The 18028-nt window shown below is 40.0% G+C and overlaps 3 protein-coding genes across 5 annotated transcripts; all 3 read right to left on the reverse strand.

The window, feature by feature from the left end:
* Positions 1 to 29: 29 nt before the first annotated feature.
* si:dkey-110c1.10 (unconventional myosin-Vb) lies at positions 30 to 10776 on the reverse strand. Its single transcript, XM_055221058.1, has 34 exons — positions 10650 to 10776; positions 9796 to 9906; positions 9560 to 9728; positions 8883 to 9027; positions 8603 to 8759; positions 8374 to 8517; positions 8188 to 8269; positions 7998 to 8105; positions 7783 to 7895; positions 6988 to 7422; positions 5994 to 6134; positions 5549 to 5680; positions 5391 to 5474; positions 5148 to 5255; positions 4978 to 5075; positions 4811 to 4897; positions 4232 to 4552; positions 3897 to 4053; positions 3584 to 3823; positions 3310 to 3513; positions 3130 to 3227; positions 2915 to 3059; positions 2618 to 2833; positions 2416 to 2516; positions 2232 to 2340; positions 2056 to 2161; positions 1844 to 1972; positions 1619 to 1770; positions 1415 to 1504; positions 1209 to 1341; positions 855 to 1143; positions 454 to 628; positions 294 to 374; positions 30 to 224 (listed from the first exon to the last, which is right to left on the reverse strand). The coding sequence occupies exons 1-34, from the start codon at positions 10674 to 10676 to the stop codon at positions 63 to 65; spliced, it is 5049 nt and encodes a 1682-aa protein (XP_055077033.1). The 5' UTR covers positions 10677 to 10776; the 3' UTR covers positions 30 to 62.
* A 164-nt stretch (positions 10777 to 10940) lies between these two features.
* On the reverse strand, positions 10941 to 15559 carry mbd3b (methyl-CpG binding domain protein 3b). Of its 3 annotated transcripts, none has more exons than XM_033991987.2 (7): positions 15467 to 15559; positions 13125 to 13284; positions 12906 to 13043; positions 12714 to 12804; positions 12451 to 12628; positions 11885 to 12037; positions 10941 to 11799 (listed from the first exon to the last, which is right to left on the reverse strand). In XM_033991987.2, the coding sequence occupies exons 1-6, from the start codon at positions 15478 to 15480 to the stop codon at positions 11890 to 11892; spliced, it is 729 nt and encodes a 242-aa protein (XP_033847878.1). In that variant the 5' UTR covers positions 15481 to 15559; the 3' UTR covers positions 10941 to 11799; positions 11885 to 11889. The 3 variants fall into 3 exon arrangements, with proteins under 3 accessions (XP_033847878.1, XP_033847877.1, XP_055077034.1); XM_033991986.2 differs by lacking the exon at positions 15467 to 15559 and adding an exon at positions 14059 to 14385; XM_055221059.1 differs by lacking the exons at positions 10941 to 11799; positions 15467 to 15559 and adding an exon at positions 14059 to 14381 and having other exon boundaries at positions 11876 to 12037.
* Positions 15560 to 15850: 291 nt separating this feature from the next.
* LOC117393989 (cytochrome b-c1 complex subunit 10-like) lies at positions 15851 to 17818 on the reverse strand. Its single transcript, XM_033991988.2, has 3 exons — positions 17683 to 17818; positions 17133 to 17272; positions 15851 to 16021 (listed from the first exon to the last, which is right to left on the reverse strand). The coding sequence occupies exons 1-2, from the start codon at positions 17742 to 17744 to the stop codon at positions 17152 to 17154; spliced, it is 183 nt and encodes a 60-aa protein (XP_033847879.1). The 5' UTR covers positions 17745 to 17818; the 3' UTR covers positions 15851 to 16021; positions 17133 to 17151.
* Between the last annotated feature and the right edge of the window lie 210 nt (positions 17819 to 18028).

Raw genomic sequence — 18028 nt, forward strand, 5'->3', positions numbered from 1 at the left:
CAAAATCAGTCAAAGTAAGTTAGAATATAGTTTGGGCCAATCAGGCACAAATTCATACACTCTTAGGCCCTGCGTAGGAAGGAGATCTTAAGATTGTCTGGGATCTTCAGCTGATCCGCATGGAGGTTTGGTGAAGGCAAACATGGAAATGTCACAGGAAAGACTTGTCTTACATCCATAAGGATCTGTGGAGCCTGGCTGTCAGAGCGGTTTTTGAGAAGCCCCTAAAAAGAAGCAGGGATGGTTATATCACCAAATGTTATCAAATATTTTAACAAAATAACAACCAATACCTGGACAGTGCGTATAAAGTTCAAAGTGACTCTTTCGTCAAGATCACTGTGGGGTGTGTAGAGGGTCAGAATCTTCACAATCTGAAAGGTTAAAACAGGCACAAGTTATTATAATGCACATACTATTGTTGTATTAATAGAGGGGGAAAAAGTGCACCACCTGCTGACTAGAAAGAGCTGTGCATGTCTGAACCATGGACTTTGCATCGCCTTCAGTTTTCTTCCCCATCTGCAGCAGCTGCACTGCCTGGATTAAGGGTTCCAATGTGGCCACAGCGCCCCCTGCTGACAGTTCTCGACTACGCAGCCATTCCTCCAGCAGACTTACGTTGTAACTTTGAGTGATGAAGCACACATTATAAAATCAATTACAGTTAAACATATATCCTCATATATGTATAATCTTTCAGTTATATTTAGTTTATAGTGCACAGCTAATAAGATTATAAAACTAATATCATATAAATACTTAGATTAATCATTGCTCATGCAGGACTACTACGTTTGCTACTTTTCTAGTTTATCTAGATTTTTTTTTTAATTCTATGAGATGATTTTTACCGTATCTGCATGCCGCGGCTCCAGCTGCACATGTCCTTGCGGAGCAGCAAGCTGTTGAAGGCTGAGGCACACATGAGGTAGGTGAGCTGATGGAAGGCCTGCTCCATGAGCTCAGGAGGCAGAGCCTGGCGGGACATGGCCGTGTATAGTGCCCTTAATTCTCTCAGTAATGAGTCCATGCTGGGGGCTTCTCCCCCCACCACACGAGAGTCTGAGCTTGCACCCTTCCTGGATAATGGCAGCTTTCCAGCTGAGCCTGCCAGGCTCTCACTCTCCAACAGTGCTGGCACTAGTGCATAGAGGAAAAAAGGTCAATATAAAGAACTAGCAGCAATGTGACCAGTGCATTCATACCAATGACGCTCTGGAGCCGAGCCTCAGTGATGGACAGAAGCTGCTGATAGGCCTGAATACAAAGGTCACTCAAGGCACGAATCTGGTCACTCAGGTCTACCACAAAGGACACCACTTCATCTGACTCACACGTCTGAAAGTATAACAGTCTTTATAAATACTGAGTAATTTTCACATTATTTAGTAATATTTAAAGCTCTCCTCACCTGCTTTGAAGAGTGCTGGGCCAAAAGGTCATGCAGCAAGCAGCCATTTTTTAGCCAAAGTGCTGTCATGTCCAGGTCATTGCTGTGCTTCTATGGACAACACATAATTCAACAGAATTGAATGAAGTACTTACTATACTATAATATACAGTGCCTAACATTTAAAGCAACACATTTTCCAAACATGATACAAAGTGCAATTACTTTTAAAGCAGCTTTAATAGCAGAGACAATGGCAGTGCAGAAGGATCGAGTTCGTGGCTGGTCTCCAGTTTGGTCGATCTGACGCAGGCACAAAAAGAGCACACTGGCAGAGAGACCTGGAGGTAAAGTCAGGGCCAAGTCCCCATGCAACTCTGGATACACATCAGGGGAAGTTACAGTGTCTCACATGTCTCACATTTAAACAAAAACAAAGTCAGCACTGACCAGTGACAAGATTCTTTAGAAGTTTCCCTTCATCTTTTTTCCTACATTCAAGTAAACCTGCAACTGGGGCAGACTTTGGTGATTCAGTTACACATGAGCTCTCCTGAGCTGTCGAAGACACAGACAGAACTGAAAAAAGATAACATTTAATGATCAAATGTTTCCATAATATAAGCTGCCAATAGCACAATACGACATGTCATTTAACAGACCTTGAGTGAGGAGTCTCCTGAGTGTGCTGGTGTTTTTAAGGTCTCTCAGCTCTCGCCTCAGTCTCACACATTCCTGCTCTTTAGCTTCAAGCAAGTCCTGAAAATCCTACCAAACCATATTGTTACACTACATACATTTTAGTAAAAACATGGATATTATAGGTTACAATGTGTACCTGAGGTATTGTACCAGAAGAAGATGATACTTTTCTGAGCTGAGATCTCAAAGCCTCCATTTCATTCTGCCACTGAATGTGCTGACTATGTAACTGATTCTCCAGAAATCTAAAAAACAAACACATTTGGATGTGTTTGTATTGGTGGTATTATAATAATATATCACATTGTTTGCATACTGACTTGTTGGCCACACGGACAGCATCATAAGCATGAGCCAAGTCATCGCTTTTCATCTTCACTGTGGGGTCTTTGGCCACAGCCAGGCTCTCCATCAGCAGATCCTAACACAGGCCATACACATTGTAATTCTATTGCCAATTTAATATTACCTACCCTGGACAATATTATATAGTCTCTTTACTCTATATTTAGCTCATAGTACCATTGGATTGGATTCTGAGCTCCATGGTGATCTCCTCTCAAAGGTGGGTGATGTGACGCTTATCCTGCGCACTGGCTCAGGAGAGGGCAGCCCTGATGGGAAGGGGGATGCAGAGAGTGGGGTGGTCGAAAGAGAGGATAGAGGAGTGAAAGAGGGAGAGAGAGGCTCAAAACTCAGGCTCTGAGTGGAGTCTGTCCTCCTGTGACCCTTGGTGCGCTGAGGAGATATGCACTTATTATAGTCTTAATACTGTCATAAATAAGCCGTAAAATGTTTTAAATACATGTTATGTCAGACCTCTGTAAGCAGACTCATCTCTCTGAGGTTGTCATATCTTTGCTCTAGTCTGGAGAAGTCCCTTAAAAGACCCTGGTACTTCCTCCTCTCTTCATCCAAATCACTTTTAATAGCAGTTGTCGCTTTCAACACCGCCTCATGTATGCTCTCTGCGGACACACAGACATGTGGTTAAGACGTGCAAAGTGGAAATATTTTAAAAACATACTGAATACTTGCCTTCACCAGCTTGTTGTTGAGTAAGGAGATGAGCTGACAGGTTCTCTTTTTCTTTCATAAAATGTTCTCTTTCGTTTTTCAGCAATTCTAACTCCTAATAGAGTCATTTAAACAGTACAGTAGTTTAACCAGTGCACATTTTACAATATGGTATTTTGTAGATAAGAGAAATGCACCTGTGTCAATCTTTCTATTTCCTGTACAGCCTTCTCATTGGCTTGTCTTTGTTCCTCTACCTCCTTGATGATCTCTGGACTGGGCTGAGGCTCAGGTTTTTGGCTTTGTAGTTTCTGTAAAGTCGCTCGGAGGGTTTCTAACTCCTCTTTCCTGGCATCTCGTTCTGCATTTAAGGTTTCTCCCAATAATGTGGCCTGTTTAACCTAACACATAAAAAATAATAAAACCTTTCCACCAATTTTTACATATGAAAACTCCATATCCTATGTTTACCTCTTTGTCCAGTCGTAGCTGCAGTTGCATCAGTTTTACTTCCATGCCCTTGTTGAGCTCTCTGTACCTCTCCACGGATTTTGCCTCTTTTTTGAGTGCGAGCAGCTCTCTCCTGGCAGCACGTCGACGCACACAACACTGCATAAAGACCACAGCAGCCCGCACACGTCTGTAGGCACGCCTTGCTAACCAGCCACGCACTTTAGACTGCACCAGCACAGCAGCTCGCTCTGCCAAAAGCTAAACAACACAATTTTGAATAAAAGTGTAAAATAACGTTTGTGAAGAAGAAGAAGAAGTCAAGAAGTCAAACCTGTCTATATTGCCGTCGTGCCAGTGTGCCTCTGGTGAAAGCCTGTATGGTGATAGTGGCTTGTCGAATCATTTGGAATAACTGTCTGACCACAAGCATGCGGTACGTCTTTTGAATGATGAGAACAGCTTTTGTGTAACGCATGGTCATTGTAAGCCTGGGGACACAGAAGATAACCTTTTAGTTAAAATTTTAAGTATACAAACACCTCTTATGTGCAAAATCCATATGCCATTTCTTTACACTATAGCCATACAAGTGGGTAAACATAATGCCCCTAAAACATGTGGTTTTAAAGAGGCCTCTAACACAATTGATTTGAAGAGTGCCCATACCTTCTTGCCAGTGCTCCTCTGATGTATCTTTGAATGGTCATGATAGCCCATAGGGTCCTGTGGAAGCAGGTCTGAGCCAGCCACCTCCGAACCCAGCTCTGGATAATCACCGTGGCAACCCTCAGCCTCTCCGCCCGCAGACGCTCCAGCAGAGCCACCTGTCCCGCTCGGAAAAACACCTTGGTTTTCCCAAAGCGGTACTGTTCCGGGTCGGGTATGAGCTTGGGTAAAGCCTTTTGACACGAGACCTGAGCCTGCTCCTGGCCATGAGCGCCACGCAGCAGAACTCTGTAGCGAGTATAGAACTCCTCATATGTCCATCTGGAAGAGGAGAGATTACAAGGATGTTCATATACTGGGGTCTTTCATAATTGAATGATCTTATGTATAATTTATCATTCAATTCCCTTATTTTTATTTGTTTATTAAAAATTCTCTAAACGTTTTAGTCAGTATCAAAAGAGTATAAACACAGCATTTTTTTTTTTTTTTTTGCATCTCCAAGAAGGTCATTAAAAATTTGTAAAGTGGATGAAAATTTGAGTGATTAAATACGTTTTTTTTGTTTTGTTTTTTTACCTGGATGGATAACCTGCAGCACTAATGCGAATGGTTTCTAGTACACCACAAGCTCTCAGCTGCTGGACTGTCCTCTTTGGATCAAACCTGACACAAACAAGTTCAATGTAAGGTCAAATGTACACACTTTTGAGTAACATGTAGTAAAGCTATTGCAGTAGGCTCACGTAAAAGGCTCTTTGAAGTCATTGGGTTTTATACAGCGGACATAGTGAGGTGTTGTGTTGTTCAAAGTGTCCATCAACAACTGTAAAGACTGACGAAACTAAACCAGACACAATCTGATAACTCATGAAGCTTGATAGAATTACAGAGGAGAGAACAGTTTTGCAGCTACCTGAAATCCCACAGTGAGTTTGTGAGCTCTTCTTCCAGAGTGAATACTTTCTTGGGCGACTGAGGGAGAAGTGCTTTGCTGCTGGAACAGCTCAGCCACCAGCTCTGACTGACACAAGAAAGAATAATATGAGGGTACAAACGCAAATTTGATATAGCTGCATTTTGAAAGATGTCTCAATAGCCCTTTGGATGTTGTCACTCACTCAAATCAAGTTTGGTGGACTAGGTTTATTTCGCTTACCTGACTTGCTTTCAAAATGTTAACCAGCTCTTCAAAGACTGTATCTCGGTTTTTGTCTAGAAAGCCTTGGCACTCATACTGAACCTTTAAACAGACAAAGATATCACAGTTCAGATGAGATTTAGAGACAAACTGTGTGATGTTGTTACTTCTCTTACATTGTCGGCAAAGTGTAGAACAATGAAAGCACTATTGGACATACGGGGTTTCTGGAAGTGAGGATGAGGTGTGCTGCTCAAGTGCCGGTCATAGAGTTTCCTTACCCAGCTCTCATCGGACCCTTTAGGCATCTGATAATGAACATACTGAATGAATGACACCAATGTTCATGTATGCATTTGTCAATATCACTTTAAGATATCCATTTTGGGACATTTCAACTAGTTTAGATTGTAGGTCGGGTTTAAATAACGTTTTTAAGACAAAAGAGAAAGAAATAAACAATAATGAAACAAGTCAAAACTTAAGATATAGCAACAAACTAAAAATACATCTAAACTTGAAGATAAAAAAAACAAAAACACGATTGTAATATTCTCAATTTAAGGCATTTTAACATTATTTTAACTTCTTTTTTTCAGTGTACAAGAGAGTTGTAGAGACCCTGCACTCCTCGTCCAGCAGGTCTAAAAGCCCCAGCTGCCCCTCGATCAGGTTGATGCACAACTGATTGTCACTGAACTCAATTCGACGCCAGTCCAACTCTTCACGGATGTACTCCTCTTGCTCCAAGTGGAATACGTGCTGAAAATAAATAAAGATAAACAGTTAAGGTGTAGTAAATTCAGGTTCTTCTGGTAGGAAACACAAAGTAATAACATGCAATAGTTGACTAGTTGACAGTCAATCATTAGTCGTTATCTGGATAATATCTACTCTAAAATTAAGCCAAAAGAAAACAATGGCACTACATCATATTGGCAAACACTGCACACTGATAAGAGGCAAGCTGGTTGAAGTGTTTTGCTCAACGATACAACAACTGTACACACTGATTCAAGCGGGCATTCAACCGTCAACCTTTAGGTTTGTGTTGACTGCTCTAACCGTTGGGCCTCTGCCAGCCCAAAGTCACTGCTGCGGTTGATATCGTAGGGCAGGGGTGCCAAACAAATTTTCACCGGGGGCCACATTAGCAAAATAGCTGCCTTCAAAGGGCCGGATATAAAATAAATCTAACTACTTTTTTAACTTGTTAATTAACTGTTTCTGTAATTATTACTTGTTCAAGTTACAAATATTGCATATGCATTAGCCTAGATGTAAAAATGTGGCTGTATAACTGCGTATCTCCTGATAAAATTACATTTTAATACCATCATACCTTTGAGTTTACCCTGTCGAGGGCCACATGAAATGATGTGGAGGGCCGCATTTGGCCCCCGGGCCTTGAGTTTGACATATGTGTCGTAGGGTTTTGTGTTTTGTGGAAAATGCATTGAGCCCATCTATTGCAGGTCTATCAAATCATCAAGTTAGTAACTGTCTGATCTGTCTTGTGGGAGGAGATCTTTTACGCCGCACAGACCGTTCAACTGAGTTTGGTCAAAATGCAACGATTATTTGTCTAATAAAAAAAAACAATAGTGGATTTTACCCTATTGAATTGCTGCTGTAGTTTTTCATTTGCATAATTGATACAAAACTGCTCAAAACTGTTCTTTGTAAAGGTCTCAAAACTGCAACAGAGCAAAAACAACATTAACAAATGAATCCCAAAAAACAATGAAAACATCTTCTCAACATGGACGGCTGTTGCAGACCCATATATGTCCAGCACTCCTATGAAGCTCTTGGGCTGTCCTCTCTGACTCCTTAGGGCTGAGTTCAGTCGGTGGACGGTCCATGTGAACATCTGTCCATAGATGTGTTTGGACAGTGCGTTCTGGGCCTCCACAGCCTGCTGCCCAGACACAGGCTTCACTAGCGTCTCTCCTCCTACTGTCAGTCTGCGGTTACATAGCCAGTGAGCCATCTGAGGGCCCTCTACTCCCAAGAGCTTAGAGAAGATGGCCAGAGAGCTGTCATCTGCCTGGAAACAAGATAATAAAAATGTTCAGTTATTGGTCATACAAATTGCTACAGTGTAAAATGACCTAAAAAGTTGGAGCTAAAACAATAGGACTAGAAGTGGACCTAGGGTGACTACCTCAAATTGTTAAAAAAAAAAAACAAAAAACAAAAATCCAGTGTGTTCAATGAGGTGGGAAATGGAGGGACAGACTCTGGAAATTTAAGCTCTAAGATAATAACTGCTATAACATCATATGATATTGGTAATGCAATATGGGGCCACATATTACAAGACAGTAGACACCCAAATCCTAGAATTCTTTGCATGAAAAAATGATTCAACGTGTTATAGCTGAATCATGAAGAAAACGTTTCTTACATCAATATAACTTCTGTCTGAATTCCTCCCACTGGCCTGGATGTTCACGTTGCCCAAATGAAGAATTGCTGCAAGGATTCTAAACAGCTCCATCTGCTGGTCAGCCTGCACACCTGCAAGTCAACAAATCAAACTGATAGGCCTATGACATACTACAAAGGTTCAATAATAACATAACAATAAGAGTTGAATCTTTAGTGTAAAGTATCCTTTACCTAAAATAGTAAGGGCATCGGATGTGCGTTTTAATTCAGCCAAATCATTAGTGCCAGGAATATGCATGTCTCCCCCCTGACGAGTGTAGCAGAAATCTTCAGGTGCAACTACATGACAAAGAGAGAGGGAGTGTCAGTGGAAATTAAATTAAACTAAGAAATCAAAATTTTAAGAAGGTTTCATATTTACGCAGTTTGAGTTCTCTCAGCTCAGGGTAATTTCGGGCAGAACAAAGTTGGTAAAAGATATGGTAGTTTCTCTCTGAGGAGGCCTGGTATGCACACAAATGTACAATATATGAGTTTCAATAATAATAATAATAATAATAATAATAATAATAATAATAATAATAATAATAATAATAACAGGACTTACCTGAAAAACCACCCTTGACTTCTCTAACAGATATGTCCTCATGTTAGCTCCAATGATGTCCCCTTTTCTTCCAAAACCAATCTCAATGTACTTCCCAAACCTGCTGCTGTTGTCATTTCTGATGGTTTTAGCATTGCCAATAGCCTACAAAACAAACAGGCCTACATTGAGCTACACTTACTGGTGATAATAGTGTAAATATGGTAAAATGTTGCACAATATCCCTGACCTCCATGATGGGATTTGAGGCCAGGACCCTCTCCTCCACACTGGTCTGCTGCGCTGCTCCTCCCACCACAGCAAAGTAACGCATGGTGAATTTAGCAGAAACTGTTTTGCCTGAGCCAGACTCTCCACTGATGATAATTGACTGATTTTTCTCCTCTCTGAAAACATTAAATATTTATTATTTCATATCTTTGAACCCAAATGTTGTTGTTATGTTCCAAGATGCATTACCAGGTGGCATAAATGTTTACTTAATTTGTGAGTAAAGCCTATGTCTTTACCTGGTCATAGTGCGATATGCTTCTTCTGCCACAGAGAAGATATGAGGCTCCATGTCTGCCATATCCTGACCACTGTATGCATCAATCACCTCCTCCCCATACAGAGGGAGCTGGTCATAAGGATTGATGGCAACAAGAACAATACCTGCAGAGATATTAAAATGTTAAGTGTTTTTGATGACATCTGGTGGAATGTAATGTAAATAGCTCTATTCTACTTTAATTAGTCACTGTCCTTTAAATTAAGGAACCCACCATTCACACAGTGTTAATACAACAGTGTACATTGACATTGGAGGCAAGGGTGGTGGGCCAGCACAGCTAAGAGGACTGAATCATCGTGAACTGAATAATAGGGAAACTTGATATAGATATGGTTACTGCAGTTAATGATCAGTGAAGATATAAAATGATCAGTTGTTTTAACTTGTGCCCATCTGACCACCATGCATTGAATAGGCTAAGTGTATTTGTAAATGTAGATAGATTTTTTATGATTAAAGCCCCGCCTAATCCTCCTTGTAGTGTATAAGTGGAAGTGGATCTCCAGAAGATCAAGGTTTGGGGACCCTTGTAGTTCAGTGCAAATATACCCTCCACTACAATACAATATAAAACTCTGGGAAGTAGTTTTAAGTCTAAGTAGTTAAGTAGTTTTGGTCTCTTCCATGTCTTACCACAGTAAGTGTAGATACTGTTGAAGTCCAGAAAGCGGACTCGTAGGTTGTGTAGGACGGCAGGTTCATGGAGGAAGCTCAGAGCTGTGAGGTCATTCTCTCCCTCCAAAATATCCGGGTTCCCCAGAGGTGGCAGGTCAGACAGGGATGCCACTGTGTAATGTAGCTCCTAACAAAGGAAAGACTGTGATTGTTAGTTATTGATCTTTTATTTCCACTTAGAAAATGTCTAATACCAGTCCATTGCCGAGTTGTAGACAAAGTAGTCTTTCTTCAGGGTTGTAGTCACGGAGGAGTTGAGCTGAAACCCACACTGCATCTTCATCAGGAACCCACACAGTTGCTCCCTGTAGTAAACAAGCACAACACTATGAACAAGTGAAAAGTTTGTGAATATCCATGATAATTATTTTTGATAATAATTAGGCCCAGATAAAAATAGCATTAATATTAAAAATAAATAAATCCACTACCTCTAAAAAAAAACTGCCTTTATTCCCATTTGCCTGAACAGGCCTTGGAGGAAACGCACATCATTACAATCTTTTATTTTACATAAAACCAGTCTCTTGTTGCTTTTGCTTATGACAACATTCATTTCATTATAAGTAACACATTTAGAACTTTTATCTGGATGTGTCCTCCTCTTAGGGGCTATTCATTTTAATTATACATATCAAATCATATCTAGTTTTGCACTAAAATAACTAAACATACATTTTGCAACATATCTTTCCATGTTATATAGTTGTTAATTATTGTGTAATGTTACATTTTAATGGCTGGTATATTGTTCGGGATCCCACCCACAGCATATTTCTTTTACATCAGCATAAATGCTCCCAGACAGTGTTAAAGATTAACGCCACATTCTTATAATTGAGACATTAGAGAACATAGTGAAGTCATTCAGCCTACAGATTACAACTTTAATTTGAATTAAATGTACTCATCACTCATTAATTTGATCATAATAGGAACATATGCAATAACCTTAAAAGTAGTTAGCCATAGCATTGAAATTAGAATCCTTTCTTTATGAAGTCCATGAAAAACATAGAAATATTGTATTGTATATCATTTGTTGTACCTTGCAGTATAGTTCCAGTGGTCCCATTACAAATATTTAGGAGCTGTGTTGTGGTAAAAAAAAAAAAAAAACTGATCTGGAGGAGCAGTTGTCCTTCATTCATCCAGTCCCAAGCCGGCGTCTGTTAAGTCACATTGCTTGTACTTTGTTCACTGTCTCAACAAGGCAGGAGCACTATTAAGTTAACTGTTAATCCAGAGGAGGATACACGGATTGGATAGAGACACTTGCTTTACAAATATACTTAAGATGTCAAGGTTTTATCAATAAAAAAAATATAAGATGACATAGTTGGTGACATTTGGACTAATTTTAATAATACAATCAATTTCTGCATACAGCCTGTTGATACACAATATGACAGGATTTCAGTGGATCCAATAGAAATAATAATAATCAACAGGGATAAAAATACAAAATTACTCATGACCAGTTTTGTGCGTGGGTAGAGGAGGCAGTCTGTGTGTAGTAACATTAAAAAGTTGAAATAACATGGGGTGAAGCTGTGAAATCCTGGTACAAAAATGCAGTGTGAAACAGCACCAATAAAGCACCTGTAATTACAATGAACAGAAAGAGGAGGTATCAAGTCCCTTAGCATTATAGTCAGTCTACGTTCAGGTTAACTTCCATCGTTTTTGTACTTACAAAACAAAATGTCTCCTCTTTGGTCAATACTGAAAATGACTCACAAAATAACTGAGGTCAAAAACAAGTTGTGGTTGTAGCATATACTTCAACAGTTCTTTCAGATTAGCTCGTACTGCTAAATCTAGTTTGAAAAAGTCTGCCTGGCTCAAAAATATTGGAGTGCATGATAAAAAAATGTAACATAGAAATGTGTCAATAACACAAAATCACCACATATTCTATCGCCAGAAAAAACAATTTGGGTGATTGTCGCCAACATACAAACCTTTTTGCAAACACTGATTATATTCACAGAGGTTAAATATCATATTTCAAATAAATTGGATTAAAAACCATCTTATGATCCAAATCGGTTGACCTCAAAACCCCAGTCATTTAAATTATCTGTTGTCCAAAAAAGTATTCATCCATGATGCAGTTCAGACAATGATGAAGAGAGAGACTTCAGTACTTGTTTGTGACAAAATAATCAGGAACCAAAACTTTTGAACTTCAAATCCTAGAAGACACAATGGTAATAGTTAAATCATTTTGGCAATACATTTGAAGGACGTTTTCATTTTCTATCGATTCATTGGACCAACCTGTGCTATACATTCTCACTGTCCTCACTGCCATTGCCCTCCTCCTTCAGAGTCTCTCCTTCATTGGCGGCCTCCTCGACGTGGGCCAGCATGTCGGCCATAAGCGCCTCCTCCAGCCTTTTCCTCACACTGTACACCAGCTCCTCCTGCTTCCTACGCTCACCAACAACAGGAAACCGTTAAACTCTGCCTTTCAACCAACATCTACGGAATACACTTCTGAGAAAACTCAGCACTGGGCAATATGACAAAATATGAAAGCATTTTAAAAAATTAAAATGACTTTCAATATACATTTTTTGATGACAATCAATAGTGACTTTATCGCAATTTAATGCAAAAGGTGAGTCAAATGACCTCCTCAGAATGTGCTTTGAACCACTTGTTTTAAATGACAACACACTGGCTGTAAACCCCTCCATTATAAAATATGTATTTGTGATTTATAATTTAATGCAACATGCTATTTTTTACATTTTAACTAATTGCCAATTAAAAGGAATGCATATTCTCATGTCCATGTATACCAGATGAGACACTGGATGTTTAGGAGTTTTCTGCCTAACCTGATGTCTTCATCTGTGACGATGAATGCTTTACACAGTGGCTGTGCTGTGTTGAGCCACACGCCAGGGTTTTTCTCCACTGCTGCAGACAGCTGACCAGTGATGGGAGCCGCACTCGTGTGAAGAGCACTTGCAATCGCTGATAAAAGAGTTTTGTCTGTACAGCCTGGACCAACACCTGAGGAGATCATGTTTATATAGATCAGTACTTGAATAGAAATGTCTTTAATCCTTTCAAATACAATATAATAAAAATACTATACCTTGTAAACCTTTTGGGAGTTCCATTGTTTTTACAAGTTCCTCTGCAATGTCGAAAGCATTGAGCCCACTAAGTTTCTTCTCCCAAAATAACTGCAAAATTAATGTACATTCAGATATAATGTATTATTTAACGTGAGGTGGGTTTCATTGAGAAGAGATGACACCATCATCGTTCTGTGTTTCTTTCTCACCTGTCGCGGCTGGTCAACAGCTTTTTGAGGATCTGTCTTCACTTTGTTGTTGGGGTGATTGGTGACTTTTGTAACAGGCTGTTTAAAGATAGAAGCTGTCTGCCTGACTGGGAGGGATGTGTTCAAATCTGGTTTGCCCTTATCGCACCAACAGGAAGGAAGAGTTAGAGATCTTGTCTTTTAACAGTGGCAGTGAAATCTGCAGTATTGGACTCTCACCTTGTTCTGGCTGTTGTTGTCGTACCTCATCCTCTGCCGGTTCTTGTTGAGTTTGCTCATCAGCATCTTTCCTGTGCGGAAATCAAAGGAGCTCAGGTCCATCTGGTTTCCAAGGTAACGAGCCAATTGAGGTTTGCTCCGAAACTTCTTCCCAGATGGACTAGCAAAAATACAGACATAAAACAGCATTATTAAAAGGTACTTAGGTAACCTTTAGCCAAAACACAAAAGCTAAAACAGATCACAAACTGAACACAAAGACAAGCACCACTACATGCTGTAAATGAGTTCACAAAAATGGCAGAAGCCAAATGTTCAATGAATTCAAAAACTTTTATAGTGAGAGGGATGCAGCTAATGAGCAATGTGTAGAACTATGCTTTGCACACTGGCACAATGTAGTCCTATCCACTGAATGCAGATAGTCCTAAGGTGTGAGCAGAATAGCACACTATAACACACCATTTAAAACAATGTAAACATGATAATGCTGCAAAAATAAAATTAAACTCCATTTGAGGGAGTAACCATAAAGGCATCTTGAAAGCAATGACCATCAGCTGTGGATGGATACGTGCTAGAAATCCATGCAAATGCATTGTACATCACACACCATGGTTAACACAGTATAAATGTGCAATTGTCCTACCACAAACTATACAACCGACCCGCCTCCCCCCTCTCCTGCCTCTGCTCCTCATCTTGCTCTTCTCCTCTGCTAATAAAAAATCGTGGTTGGGTCACTTCAATAGAAAATGAATAGGATTAACTGAAATGACACTAATGTTTATTCATTTGACACGAGCGCCAACCACAGCGGGGGCCTGCTGCAACCAATCCCCACCCTCATCCCAAACTTTACGCGTCACTATGCCAGTACTGTCCAACTTTTGTCGTCCTGTGTAAGTTTTACAAACCCCTGTGCGTGCAGTACCTAAAATAATACACGTCGCTTTTCCCAGCTGACAAACCGGACTTTCTGGTCACTTCTTCCATTTTCCAGCCCTTGGGAAGAGCAGTACAATCCCACCTTTTCTTCTCCATTGGCCCACGCACGAAATCTTTACTCAACTAAAATAAACTACCAAGAAGTAGGCCGAGTTAGTGAAAAGTGGACGGTGAGCCCTCTCGCCTTTTACGCTTTTGTTTGCAGCATAATACGGCGCGCGCCCTGAGTGGGATCAAGCTGCGGCTAACATCGGCTCTTTGTCGTGGCGCAGATCGCTCCGCCGCGGACCTCAGCCTCATCACTACCTGCCTGTCTTGTGGGGCATGAGGGCTACATCCGCAAGGAAAAACATAGGACATGTACGGCGTCAAGGCAGCGTGGAGGGGATGGGATCACACGGGAAGTGCTTTACTTTTCATCTCATAGCATTCTTACTCACCCCATTTTGAAGACCTAAAATGCAACCACACTTTATCTTGAACTAGCTACCCTCAGCTGTCTCTTATAAGTATGCTACTCATACAATATTTTCTTGTGATTATTCAACAGGTGCAAAAAGGCCTGAGTGATGTTGTCTACCAAAAATATGGCCTACCTTGGTAGTAAGAAAGACAAAGTTGTTGTGATTTGTTCAGTCTATTGTGTTTAGTAGGTAATTTTTCCGAATATTCGCCTGCAGTAATAGTCTACACAATGAATGGGCTATAGCCTATTTTTATTTTGACATGCAAACCGGAAGCCCCTTAATCTGTCTTTCAAAAAGACGCAAAGGACGGTCATGTTGCACATAAATAAAACCACTTCCACATATAGACCATGAATAGTCCCCGACAATGTGTTATTACTGAGTAAAAACAGCAAATCCATGACACATTTTCATTGTGCACCGTGTACGGAAGGCTGCTATTCAGATGAGTTTTAAAGCTTGGCTTCTCTCGAAACACAATGCCTGCCGTTGTCATTCAGCCTGCACTGCAGCCGGCTTTTATGAATGAAGAAAGTAGATCTTCACGATCAGACGAACATACCATTCTATCAGCTTCTCAAGCATTTCATGTGGTCATTGAAATGTACTTTTAAATAAGACGTTTAATAACTACTATGTCTGCTCTGTTCTTATGTGTACAAACGACACCGTCCCGACGCAGTCCAGAAAATGCAGCGTTATGGTCGGCCTCTAAAATAATAATGTTATAAATTATCTACATCTAGACACAGAACAGCGGCATGACATTTCCACTGTAAGCGCACCGAGTGAACGACCCGCTGATGATAAACACTGCCAGCCTGCTGCAATGCTCAGTCTTTGCAAATGGTTCGTTGCGAATTAAATGCATTAACCTAAATGATTTTGCAAATAACGGCGTAAGGACGTGTGGAGAGATGTACTTACTCGTTTTTATCCATCTTGAAGACAGTGTAGCTTTCCTTTCCCTCTCGCTGTTAAATCCCTTCTCCCCTCTCCTCTTTCAGAGTCCCCTCCCCCTTCCACAGAACAAATCAAAGGCATTATCAGCGCAGCCTCCACAGAAGGAGAATACAGTCTGTAAAAACAGACATAGGTTGAGGTGCACCAACAAAAGCTGCACCATACCCTCATCAATAATAACCATTAACAGAGCTATTAGCATTTGCAGCTTGGTCTAATTTGTGCTTTACAACAGGCTACAGGTGCATAGCTACCATAATTACCACATAATAACCAGACCAATAGACCGGCTAAACAAAAAATATATTTTTTATTTATAATACATTTTACACAATTATGGAAGATTAATGTTGAACATGGGCCTTACTGACATATACTTTAAATAATTTTAGATTCACATAAATACAACAGATTACAGTTTGTGTTACAAAGAGTCTGGGGAGACCAATGGTAGATCTATGGATTTGACACTGAGCTTGCACTGACAAAACAGTCATGTTCCCATCTTCAGATGTGGTCCTGCAAAAACAAAAGGGTATAAGGCTTAGGGCTTATACGCAGCTTAATTTTGCACATTTTAACTGTACTTGAAAAATAGGTACTGGAAAATAAGAAAACAGTGGACAACAAGATGATGGCCCTGTTTCAAGAAGCAAGTTTAGTCCAAACTCAGACTTTGTTAACCTTTAAAAGAGGTCACCTCAGAGTTTTCAGCTTCTCGGAGAGTGAACCTAAGCCCTGAGTCAATCACCACATTAACTCACTCTGTGAACCTAACCTGGGCAAGAGCAGGTTTTATTCCTCTCACCCTGAATTTAACCTGCTGCTGAAGGAGAGCTCTGATTGGACAGTTCAAGTCCCCATTCATAGAGGTAGGAAAAGTAAGATCAAGATTTAATCATGTGGATAATTTATTTTACACCTTTTTACATTTTGTTTCAATTAGTAATTTAGAGCACAGATCACTACATATAGCTTGTTAAATTACTCTAGTCACATTTATCAGCTGTTAAGCAAAACAATTAAGTTAACAGTTGCCTTCATCTCATGTATTTAATATCACATATAAAAGTATGTGTTACTACACCAAATGCTCAAATATATATCAGACCTTTATGTGCTACATGTGCAAAATGATAGTGTGTAAAATTTGTTTTTTTTTGTTTAAAATAGTATTTAATAAATTACAAAAGTTAAAAACAAATTTGTGATTTATTGCATCACACCAATTAATCATTAAAGTATTACTTAACCACCCATTTTAATATTAAACCTGAATTTAACCTGTCCACAGTCACGTGACCGTTGCCATGGGGAATCTTTTTTTCTGTGATCCATTGATTATGGCTTTTCTCCTCAGCTAAACCCAAAGTGAACAAACTCTGAGTGGTCTAACTCAGCTCCAAACCTGCTTTCAGAAAAGGTAAACTCTGACTAAGGCTTTAAACTCAGGGTTAGTTGAACTTGCTTTGTGAAATAGGACCGATGTATTTTGTATGTATTGTAAACTATTTGAGTAAGACTAGGTCTAGAGAATAGGTCTAGAATAGATGCATGCTGCAGACCAGGCTACATGTCTACACTGTGTTCTGTTTTTACCATATTGATCATGTGGCCAATTTATGCTTACCACTTGAAATTATAATTCATCACTCATCCCTTTTAAACTTCCCATTAACGTATGGCACATAGTCCAAGATTAACCGCCAGTCTGTGAAGTGGACAAGGGCCACGCCGCCCACTGTTCCCCAGGCCACCATGTTTGGGACCCTGAGGAGCAAATTAGGCATGAAAATGTAGGCACATACAAAATATACATAAAACGAAAATTCACAATCATTAACAAATAAAAAAAAAATAAAAAATGAAGAAATTAACAGAAAAATCCAAGTCCCCCCCTAAAATGTTCATGATTAGCTTTAGCTTTAATAATACCTGGAGACACCATTGCATCAGTGTTGGTAACTAAACAAACTGGCTGGAAGAATCACCTGTCAAAAATCATTGAATGTAGAGACAGCCAACGTTTTAATGGGAGGTTTCATTAGTCAAGCTGTCCAAGCAGGTTACAGTACTAGATATAAACCCCACGCCCCCTGTGCCCGCTCCGCACGGGTCAGCCAGAAGGACACACAAGTATCCTGACAAAACCAGAACGATGCTCCCAGGACACCACTTACCACGTCCTCACGATGGAAATATATTTATTCCCAATGATTTTGTTAAGAATACTCTGGACCATTCTGACCTTCTGTGCTTTTATTTCTGTTGCCAGCGCCTGTTGTTTTTAATGGCAGAGTAGGACCCCAGTCTGCCCGTTCTACTGCCTGTGTTAAAAGCACTTTACAGACAGGCAATATTTAGGGCTGCCTCATGCAAGTCCCCACCATTCATTTCCTTTGTTTACAAGTGTAGGACATTTCAGGCAAACATAACAGAATGTAACCAACTACAACACATTTGATACAATTTGTTTTATTTTTTTCTTTTATTTTTATGTAGGCTATACAATGTTCAAATGCCACA

Source organism: Periophthalmus magnuspinnatus, chromosome 4 (genome assembly GCF_009829125.3).
Source record: "Periophthalmus magnuspinnatus isolate fPerMag1 chromosome 4, fPerMag1.2.pri, whole genome shotgun sequence".
NCBI lineage: Eukaryota > Metazoa > Chordata > Actinopteri > Gobiiformes > Gobiidae > Periophthalmus > Periophthalmus magnuspinnatus.

Bases quoted from the DNA above. Each gene is read 5' to 3' on its own strand.
- si:dkey-110c1.10 (XM_055221058.1), bottom strand. From the start codon at position 10,676: ATGGGACCACTGGAACTATACTGCAAG. The intron at 7,896-7,997 runs GTAAAGGATACT...GTTGACTTGCAG, and splicing joins CGATGCCCTTACTATTTTAG to GTGTGCAGGCTGACCAGCAG. The intron at 375-453 runs GTGGTGCACTTT...TTAACCTTTCAG, and splicing joins CAGCTCTTTCTAGTCAGCAG to ATTGTGAAGATTCTGACCCT.
- mbd3b (XM_033991986.2), bottom strand. From the start codon at position 14,168: ATGGAGAAGAAAAGGTGGGATTGTACTGCTCTTCCCAAGGGCTGGAAA. The intron at 13,285-14,058 runs GTACTGCACGCA...TATTTTTGCTAG, and splicing joins AGCGACGTGTATTATTTTAG to TCCATCTGGGAAGAAGTTTC. The intron at 12,629-12,713 runs GTATAGTATTTT...TGATCTCCTCAG, and splicing joins ACTCCCAAAAGGTTTACAAG to GTGTTGGTCCAGGCTGTACA.
- LOC117393989 (XM_033991988.2), bottom strand. From the start codon at position 17,744: ATGGTCCAGAGTATTCTTAACAAAATCATTGGGAATAAATATATTTCC. The intron at 17,273-17,682 runs GTAAGTGGTGTC...TTTGCTCCTCAG, and splicing joins ATTTCCATCGTGAGGACGTG to GGTCCCAAACATGGTGGCCT.